Below are 10,819 nucleotides of genomic sequence, written 5' to 3'. Positions count from 1 at the left end.
AGACTGAAAAATCAACAACTGTGTGGGTCACAGTAAGATTTTCATGCAGAAACGAATGGTGGCTAGATACCTTTGGTAATAGGAAGCTGACCTTCGTGGCTTCAAGGATAGACTGTAAAAAATCAACACATCAAGTAATGTTTTCAACCCTTGAGTTTATTCTGGCTGTGCATATTGTTTTTTTTTTTTCAAAGCCAGAAATTAGAGGACAAAAGGATAGACCAACTAACCACTAACCATTGGTTAGCTTCGTTACTAAGGTACATCCTTTTTTCCATGATTTTAACAGAGACGCTAACAATGGATCATTAAAGATGATTAAATTAAGCTAATAGGTAGGCTACTTAGAAGCTAAACAGGTCTCTGTAGGTTCAACAAGCGATGTAGGTACACCAATCTTTTATGCCATTGGTGACTCATCAGTGGCTCGTTGGTCTAGGGGTATGATTCTCGCTTCGGGTGCGAGAGGTCCCGGGTTCAAATCCCGGACGAGCCCCACTTGTTGCTTTGCTCTAAAAAGTTCCAAGGGAATGAAGAAAAAGAAAAAAAAAAGCAGGCAGAATGGTTAAAGAAGTGGTTTTTATTAAAGTTTCTAATAACAACTAATCTTTTTGCAACTGCTGTTATTGCCATCTCATGGCACTTCTGCATTGGCCTAATTTTTCAGACACAGAGGCTACGTCCATGTTTGGTACCATGTATGCCCACAGCTGAATATGAACAAGAACGTGAACAAGGCTCAACAACACCCACATGCCACATGTCAATAATTCCTAATTAGAGTTTAAATTAGCATGTTATATAAAAGGCTACTCCCTGTACAGCTGTTGCGAAGGAGGAAATGAAAAAAACAACACAATTTTTTGCACCAGGCTGAATAAACCTGCTTCTGCTATAAAGCTGAGTTGATTTTTTGGAGCCAGCAATTCATTTTCAATTCAGATTTATTTACATAGCACCAATTTCCAATAACAGTCACCTCAAGGTCATTTATACTGTAAGGTAAAGACCCCACAGTCTTCTGAAGAAAACCCTAATAACTAAACTTTGTGACTGTGGGAAGGAAAAAACTCCCTTTTGACAAGAAAAACTCTCGGATCAGAAAGAGGCAGCCGTCCGTCCTGACAGTTGGGAGGCTGTGGCTCAGGAGTTTAAAGCAGGTTGCCTGCTAACCAGAAGGTTGGTGGTTCGACCCTTGTCTAACCCCAAGTTACACCAGAGTATGGATTTGTGTCAATGTTAAATAGAAACTACTTACATTAAAAAAAATGAATGAGGTGAGTTGTATATAAAAAAGTGCTCAGTTAGAATAGAAAAGTGCCATATACCATGAGGGGAAACTAGAGAAGAGAATGAAAAAGAGAGGATGGGGACACAAGCCCCCATATTAGACGCACAATAGTTTCCTGTGGATGGATTATTGTGGGATGTTTGGTTTGCAACATCAAACCATGCTTGTATACAACAATGGCCATTTGAGGCAAACAAGCACAACCAGCCAGTTCTGTGAGAACAAGACAGGGAAAAATTGCTTCTCTTTCTGTCTGAACACACTTTTTGCCACATTTGTGCTGATGCTGGCTCCTCGACATGGAGATTTAAGGACATATTTCGAGAGTCATCAGCCAATCACTCAGATGGATAATTAGTCAATCACTCAGATGAATCATCTAAGCAGCAAATATTGTTTTTCATTGTTAATTTCTGATTCTTGGCTCCATCTTTCTGTTGATGTCGCCTCTGTCACAGCTTGTTAGCAGAGTCACATGGAGCGTTCCTTTCCTCTCCCCAACAGTCTGCTTCCCCAGCTGTTGAATTATAGATACCTTATTACCTCTGTGTAAAGGCGGCATTTTATTATGAAAAACCTTATGTGACACACTACCAACCAGCGACAAGTCTAACACGAGTTTTTACATTTAATCTTACAGCCTCTCAGAATCTTTCTGCACATTTTTTTTTCTCATTTCATTCAGGACAGACTTGGCAGGGAGGCGAGCGCCAGTCTTTCTCGTGACTACAGAAAAAAAAAGATTACAGATGGATTTTATTGTCACTGCAACTCATGGCTTCATTGTCATGAGCCCTGCAGTCATGCAGCTCTTACAGATCCTCTCATAATTGTACAATTAAGTAGTTATTCACCTTTACTTGCTTTGCTTTAAAAACCTAGGCTCCACTATCCAAACTACTTTTACTTTCTTTTTCTTGGCCTCATCTCATACTTACCATAAAATATTTACAGTGTGTTTTCCCCTTGTGATAAATAATTTCCTCAAGGTCTTTATATCACCAGCTTTTCTCTTGACATAGTTTCAACACACCGTTTGTCAAAAACATCTCCTTCTTTCCTTTACTTTGACATTCTCATTTCAGCGTACCCACCAGCCCTCTGGCACCTTTTTTGTGATTTTCTCACCTGGGTATGCAGTGCTTGCTTTCTGCCGCTCAGTGTATTTTTGAAGCTGTTTCACATGTGATTGAAGTGTGAAACAGCTGAGGAGGGTAGCTGTAGCTAAGGAGATGGAGCAGAAGATTCATGGTTCGATTCCTGGCATGTCAAGTACTGTATCCTTGGGGAAGATACTGAACCCCAGGTTGCCACCAGAGCATCCACTGGAGTGTGGATGTTAGGTTAGATCACTTAGGCATAGTTGGGGGAGGGGAAAAAAAGAAAAGTGTGGGTGAATGAGGCTTGGAGTAAGAAAGCACTTTGAGTGCTCAAGTTGTGTAGAAAAATACTATATTAGTACAAGTGTTTTATACCACTCAGCATTTATTTTAACAAGTTCTTGATGATTTTGAATGTAACTAATCCAAATACATATAAAAAAGTAAAGGCCAGCCTTGCTATTGTTGTTTTCATATGCAAATTTGCGAACATAAGTCAGGCTGTCATGTTCTTTTCAGAGAGAAGAGGCTTTTTCTTGGCAACGCTTCCCAGAAGCCAAACATGCTGTCATGAACTTTCACATGCTATCTGAGATCTGGAGAGTCTGAGATGTAGCTCTTGGGTTTCTTCCAGTTTCTACTACATTGAGTCGCCTGATATTGGGGGGAATTTTAAACTCCTGGGAAGATTGTGGGACATCGTGGCTCAAGAGTTGGCAGTTCGCCTTGTAATCAGAAGGTTACCGGTTCGAGCCCCGGCTCCGACAGTCTTTGTTGTCTTGGGCAAGACACTTCTGGTCAAAGTGCCTGGTGGCACCAGTATCTGGCAGCCTCGCCTCTGTCAGTGCACAAATAGTGCACCCCAGGGCAGCTGTGACTACAATATAGCGTGAATGAATGGGTGGATGACTGAATGTAGTGTAAAGTGCTTTGGCTAAGTAAAGCGCAGGTCATTAACCATTTAACATAAAGCCATCAAACACTGGAATGTTCCACAGACAGCCAAAAGTTCTGCTTTCTGATGAGCTCTTAATCAGCTGCTTTTGATTAGCAGCTGCTGGTTTCCAAGGGTAAGTAAGGGTGAGTTTATTTTTCTACATGGCTGAATTGAATCGTGTGAAAACTTTTTTTTTTTTTTACATAACTGTATCATATTTAGATGAGATGGTTGAGTGCTAAGTTATCAATTGATGCTAACATGCTTGGGTAGCAATGTGCATCCTCATTTGGATATAAATGTGCACTCTTTAGGCACAGATAGCTATAAATTAATGTTATCTAGAAAAGGAAATAGAATGGTGTAATTTCAGATCAACCTTAAGCGCAAAATTTGTGGAAGAATTGTACCACAGAGCCACACTATGTGTCAGAAAACATCCTAAAAATGTTAACATGTTACACCTGGGTAAGCACATATCTGTCAGTAATAGTAATAGTGGCCACGCCCCCAATAATGCAAACTTTAGTAAAATTTTGAGACAACTTAAACAGGTGAGCTAAAAAAAAACAAACCTTCTCACAGACTTGCTATAAAGTGGAAATTGTATTGTAATTTCTTATACATGTGTGTATTAAAGCTAAGCAGTTTAACATGGGTGAGTCTGTGGGGGGCTGAATGGTCCTGCCAGCCTCAAGTGGCCATTGAGGGAACTGCAATTTATGTTGCCTCTGCTTTATCTCCATTTGCCCACCCAATTTTCAGCCATGTGGGGTACAGATCACATAGTTTATATGCACCTTTTTTTCTGATAAGCATGAAAACTTATTTTTAACCTGAATAATAATAAATGAATGAAACAACATGTGATATAGAGATAGGAGATGTGGCTTGAAAGCTGTAAGACAAAGTTAAGTAAAGACTGATCCTTAACTTTAAAAAAGAAAAACTTGAGATCTTTGAGAATCATAGTGACCAAATTCATTCTGTGGCTTTGAAGACTGCATGCGTTGGTTAAAGGCTTCCAACAAAGAATGTAAACAGAGTCAGAATGTGCTGTCAAACTACACATATCAGGTGGTCAAACCGATGCTGTAATCCAAATGGGTCAATTAGGCTGATCAGAAATCCTGCCAAATCATGTCATAACATAATGCACTGCTGTGCAATTAGTTAATGGCTCGGTGTTTCTCTGAGCCAGGGCACTCCCTTTTCAGAGAAGCGGATAAAGAGGAGGTGATGTGAGGGTTGAAACGTCCCAGCAATTGGTTAACTGCATGCATTTTTCTCCAGGAATTAATCATAGAGACAAGAACAGAGGAGACCGTGAGAGTGGAAGGAGAGGAAGATTATCAAGTGATCTGATTGTTTTCTCTCTCTGGGATTGATTGATAATCCACTCTAATCCACAACAGAGTCAATTATTTATTTATTTTTTAAGATGCTCGGGTTGGTATTTCAGGTTGGATTATACCATAGAGTGTTTGAGGCTAAATGGACAACCAGCAAACGCACCTCTCACTGACAGACCGTGGAATTATTTATCTTTCAAAGCACTGTGGAGTTTTCTGAGCTTGGGTTTGGTTTTGTGTGCTTGTGGGTGCACGTATGTAGAGCAGACTGACGATTCTGGGTCAAATCAATCCACCTGGGGGATTCCTCGCACATGTTTCCAGCTGAATGTGGGTCAGAGACTGTCAGAGAGCTGATTAGGATGGATAAAAAAGGTTTTACCCATGCTCTGCCTGATTGACAGGAGAGTGGCCTAATTTAAAAGCAGTTATGCATGCAGGTAGATAGTGATGATAAGTGTGTTAGCTCAAGCTCTGTATCACAGTAAAAATCATTTATACTGGTCCAAATCAAGAGACCTTCTGTGTATTTTCCACTAAATGACAGAATTAGACACCTTTATAAAATTATTCTTAAGGTATATGTTATTATAACCATCTTGTATCAAAAAGCTGTTAATAATAGGTCCACCTTAACCAGTGTCAGTATTAAGAGTTCTCCTTTTTTTCTATATGTAATAAATGAATCAGAAGTAATTACACAGTTACATAGTATTTCTGTCGTTACATTTTTTTCCTTTTTTGTTTCCTTTTAATTTTCCTTGCATTTAATCTTCATTTTTTCAAATTTATTTAAAAAAGTACAGAAGAATAAAAACTTAATTTGGTTACGTTACCGTTCTCGGAAACGGGCGGGTTGCTTTCCATTTGATCGACGGACTCTCAACCAATAAGAACTCAGCTCGGCAGAGCTAGGCGGGGCCCAACTCCACGGATATCGCTTGTTTAAAATGTCTCCTTAACAACCGAACTGGAAGTCAAACAGCAGAAGTTTTCGTGGGGCAAACGCTTCGTAAGTGACACATCTCCGGGTCACTGCGCATTTATCAAGTCTCGATAACGGACGGCAACCCATAACGGCGCGACGGTGGATCTAAATAAGGCGAGTTTTAGCTAGAAAACAACCAGTGCATCAAATGTTTGCTATGAAAACATGCTAAGCTAATTAGCCTGTTAGGGCTGCTAACCTGATAAGGCGCTGTCCCGTTAACAAACCTGCCGTGACGCGATACCTGTGGACACTGTTTAAGTGTGGAACCGCTTATTATTCTGGTGTGAACTACGATGTGAGACTTCTTGTCGTTAGCCAGTATAGGGCTAAGCGATGTTAGCTAACTTCGTCCCCAACACAGGTCATGTTAGCCACAGATGTGAGCTTGCTGTGCAGGATAGCCACTACTCCTGATGAAGTGACACTTGGTGACACGCTCCGGGGACAGCATTTTTAACATGCACACACATGCTTTATTTGCAGGAGTCGGAATGGCCGGGACTGGCGAGGGAAAGAAAGAAGAGGCCGACTACAAGAGACTGCACAGCTTCCCTCTCATCAGGGTAGGAATGAAGTGACATTGTTCACCTAGGACCAGGACAAGGAGGTCCCGAGTGTGGATGAGACTTTTGTGATACTGCGAAATAAATAGATTATGCAGGTGTGAGGCTGCTCTGGTTTAGTAGATGTAGTTGTGATGCATAAGCAGACTGTAAATGAGTGAAGGACACAGTCAACTTTATTTAATGTTAAGTTTAAAACAACTACTGCAGACTAAGATGGCTCAGATGAAAATTAGTGTTGCGACAGATCCCAGTAAGTACTGTAAGGACTAATTCGTAGTTAAAAGTTGTAGGGTTAAACATGACTAATGCACCACCAGTTTAAAAAAAAAAGCTGATTAGCCTGTGACAGTATTTCCACCAATCACAATTCACCTGTGAAGCAAATCCTCATTAATGAGCAGTTTTGCAGTCAGTATTTTCACATCGAGGTCTGCCTTAACGACTCTGAAAGAAAGAGGCTGAAAATAAGTAGGAAAGTGGTGGTATGCACTCATAGTTCCACTCATCTTTGGGACCAAGAATCAATATGCCTGTACTCAAAAAATAATAATTTAGATGAAGATACCTGTTATGTAATTGCTAAGAACTTGATAAACTGATTTAGAAACCCTATCAAACCGCCTATTCAGCAGCCATTAGTGTGAAAAAGTCATCTCACGCCCACGCACAAAGCTGCCTGTTTAGTTTATCAGACACTTCCCACTGGCAAAGTTTGCTGCAGGCTGACAGCAGCCCACTGCCATACATGCAGCATGCAGGGATGAGTGTAAAGGTGGCACACCTGTGTAAACTAAACTTCTAAAATTTTAGTTGGCAATTTAGAAACATCTCTTAAAAAGTTGTGCTGCACTGTCACTTAAGGACACCTGTGTAGCCTGTACAGTGTCATGAAGAAGTCCATTATCTGATGGTGACATTTGCATCTCAATGACACAAACTGTAACACTCATGTAGGAGTTAGTTTAGTTATTACTGGGAACCTTCTTTTTCTCTTTCTGTGAGAAAACAAAAGAGCGCACACCAAACTTCACAATATTTGTTTGGTCGTTAAATACGTGCACGCTAGGCAACACAGCAGGCTCAGGTGTGGCTCACACAAGGTGTCGTATTCTCTAAGATTAGCAAACAGCTCCTAAGCACCAACTGCAAAATCAAGTCTGTAGCTATTGTGTCTTCACACATTTGATCAGTCAGAGCACGCTGACTAAACCAAGCATCACAGTGACAGACAGCGCTAGGGAAGAAGTAGCTCGCATGGCAAGTTGTCTGACCACATTGGGGGACGGTCAGAAAGGATGAAGGCAATGCAGTGTTGTTTCTAGCTGACTTGTTTATATTCATGTCATAGCTCTGTGTTTGTCCTCAGCACACAGACATGCCAGAGGAAATGAGGGTTGAGACCATGGAGCTGTGTGTTACAGCCTGTGAGAAGTATGCCACCAACAATGAGGTGTGTATATTTTGCTCTTAGTCTTGAGTAAAATATTGAGGATGCCTTTTCAAGTTTCTCGTGTGTTGTGCTGATGGCCAGGGCTTCTGTTTTTCTTTTTTTTTTTCTTGCCGTCTTCCATAGAGTGCTGCAAAGATGATCAAGGAGTCCATGGATAAGAAATTTGGCAGCTCGTGGCACGTGGTCATTGGCGAAGGCTTCGGCTTTGAGGTCACACACGAGGTGAAGAACCTTCTTTACATGTTCTTCGGAGGAAGCCTGGCCGTCTGCGTGTGGAAGTGCTCGTAGCACCTTCTCTGACGTTCTCGCCGGGCTGGAAATGAACCACCAGCTACCATCCAGATGCTGGTTATACTTGTTTCGGCAGGTTAGGTCAGGTCGCTACCAGCCACTGAGGCAGGAACCGCGAAGTGCTCGTTGATTTTAAAAATGCAGCGAGAATAGAAGAAAGGGGGTTTTGATTGCGACTTTGGCTGGTGGGCCTAAAAATAGCGTCTCGCCTTGTCTGTCACCGGTCTGTTCCTCTCTGTTGTTAACCATCCATCTCTCCATTCAGTACATTAAAAAGAAAAAGGAAAGGGGCGAGAACATTTGTGAGCATGCATGTGCAAGCAAGTTCAACTTCTCCAACAATTACAGCCAGCCAGGGTCTCCAAAGTCCTTTACCCTCATTCCTCTGCAGGGAGTGTGTGTATGTGTGAGTGTTTTATGTTGGTGTGTGCTGGACACACACGGTTTTGTTTTTTCCTTCTTTTTAAGTAGCACCACGTCATCGCCGTGCTCAGCAGTTTGACAAGACTGCGCAACACTAAGCCGTCCACGCCGCCTGTAACTTTACACGTGTCTTTCTCTATCCAACTGCACTAGTGTTTCAATAAAATTTGTAAGATTTTTTTATGTGTACATATTTTGATGCAACTTGAAAACACTTCTTTTTAAGGACCAGTTCATCTTCTTACGATTAAAAAGGCTCTGAGTCTTCTGAGCCGAACACGGCACCCAACCTCACCTTTTCTCCTCGTTAAGGTGTTTGTTATTATCCCTAATAATATCATCACCCCACTGGGTGATAACAGCAGTGTGATTGTTTTCATGTTGATGCCAGTTTTAATGATCCTTTGTTGGATCATTACGCGTGAAGTGACCTGATTGTATAATAAACTGAAATGTGTAAAACAGAGCCCGACATCTGCCTCTGTTTTGTTCTTTGCTGTTTCTGCGAGCTTCGTTACAGTTACCACACAGCATGCTGCAAACTTCGGGCTCACGTTTCTGATTAAATGCAATTCATGAAAAGGAGGTTTTTGTGACAGATTGAGAGCAAATTGGAACAGTTTGTCCTTGAAATGTAGTCAAGCAATTATACTGACATGAGTGATTGCATCCAGCACAGGAAATGTCATTTCTCTCATGTATCAGTACAAGTGAATATGAATGAATAAAGAAAATATATGCTTCACACAGAGGAATAAAATGGTGCCAGCTGCTTCTGCTTGGCTTTCTACGAATAGAGAAATACAAAAAGGAGGAAAAAAGCTTTCAAAAAAAACAAGATGCCAAGGCTTTATGTTCATATGGAAAAAGGAAAACATCAATGTTGGAGCGATGGGGACTTGTCATGAGGGATGATGACGCCCGACTCAGTTTTTGTTGAAGCATTAGTCTGGTTTACAGTTTAAATATTATTTTCCACTAAAGGCAAAGGATGTGTTTGGTCAGACAAAAGTGAGATGACACAAAGTTAAACTGTCAATACTACACACACACACACACACACACAGAGCACTTACATGAAACATTTCTCAGGCGCTACATAAAAGCTGAAAATGGCTTAAAAATCCAAGCTTGAGCACAGAGAGATAAGGTTTAAAGAATATTTGCTCTGGCCCGAAAACGACGTGTTTATATTCAACACGTAATAGCATGTTGAATATAAACACTGCTCTCATGCTAGTGTTAAACTCAGCCCTGAAGTGAAAGGTCCGGTGCTCTAAACCCATCAGCCACAAGATTAAAGGTGATATTTGCAACATTAATAACCTTGTTTCAATGATTTCCTAGGAGACCACAGGTCCTGACATTTATATGGGTGTTAGTGTTACACTTGGCACAAGCCTGACTAAGCCCACTGCAGTCCCTCACTGGACTCAAGAACCACAACAAACACTCTTAGGTGTTGACTTGGCCTCCAAAGAATTATCTTAAAGCTATTTTTAGATGTAAAACGCAGCTACTTACATATTTGAGACAAATTTCTGTGAGCTGGAAAGCACCAGCTGCAGGTGATTACTAACTGCGGCCTCACAAAAGTGAGCCAATTTGCTCAGTTTTGTGGTAAATGTGTACAAATAATACACTGCTCAGAAAAAAATGTACACTTTGAAAACACATCAGATCTCAATGGGAAAAAAAAGACGTTGGATTGTTATACTGATATGACCTGGGTAATGTGTTCAGTTTTTTTCTCACAGTGTGTTCAAGGATTTCATCCTGATACCTAATGGCAGTCAGGGTACCGTTACCTAGCCTGTAGAGGTCTGTGTCCCTCTCCATAGATATGTTGCAGACACTATAACGTTCTCCATGGCTTCTCCAGACCCTGTGCTCAGGGTGAACTTGCTCTCATCTGTGAAAGCACAGGGTGCCAATGTTAGACCTGCCAGTTCTGGTATTTTATGAGAAATGCCATTTGGGCTCCACAGTTCCGGGCAGTGAGCGCAGGGCTCAATGGAGGACATCTGCCACCCTCATGAAGTCTGTTTCTGATTGTTTGGTCAGAGAAATTCACTCCAGTATCCTGCTGGAGGTCATTTTGTAGCTCTGGCAGTGCTCATCCTGTTCCTGTTCCTCCTTGCACAAAGGAGCAGATACAAGTCCTTTTTATTGGCTAAGGACCTTTTGCGGTCCTGTCCAGTTCTCCTAAATGAACTGCTTGTCTGTGGGAATGGAATAGAATAAAATTTATTGTCAGTGCACATGTACAATAAAATTGTGGATTTCCTCTGTGCTCCCGAGACTGTGCTGGGAGACATAACAAACCATCTGGCAATGATACAAATACATGTGGCATCCTGGAGTAGATGAACTATCTGTACCATCAGTAGTGACACTGACTCTAGCCAAATGCAAAAC

The 10,819-nt window shown here is 41.3% G+C and overlaps 1 protein-coding gene and 1 non-coding gene across 2 annotated transcripts; both read left to right on the top strand.

Moving 5' to 3' along the window:
- The first annotated feature begins 424 nt into the window (after nt 1-424).
- trnap-cgg (transfer RNA proline (anticodon CGG)) lies at nt 425-496 on the top strand. The gene has a single exon. It is a non-coding gene; the product is annotated as a tRNA-Pro (tRNA).
- A 5,082-nt stretch (nt 497-5,578) lies between these two features.
- LOC102192555 (dynein light chain 4, axonemal) lies at nt 5,579-8,867 on the top strand. Its single transcript, XM_005749822.2, has 4 exons — nt 5,579-5,782; nt 6,155-6,234; nt 7,604-7,687; nt 7,811-8,867. The coding sequence occupies exons 2-4, from the start codon at nt 6,163-6,165 to the stop codon at nt 7,973-7,975; spliced, it is 321 nt and encodes a 106-aa protein (XP_005749879.1). The 5' UTR covers nt 5,579-5,782; nt 6,155-6,162; the 3' UTR covers nt 7,976-8,867.
- Nucleotides 8,868-10,819: the final 1,952 nt, after the last annotated feature.

Source organism: Pundamilia nyererei, unplaced genomic scaffold (assembly GCF_000239375.1).
Source record: "Pundamilia nyererei isolate P.nyererei 1_Seehausen unplaced genomic scaffold, PunNye1.0 scaffold00255, whole genome shotgun sequence".
NCBI lineage: Eukaryota > Metazoa > Chordata > Actinopteri > Cichliformes > Cichlidae > Pundamilia > Pundamilia nyererei.
Note: the sequence above shows the minus strand (reverse complement) of the source record. Positions and strands in the feature narration are given on the sequence as shown.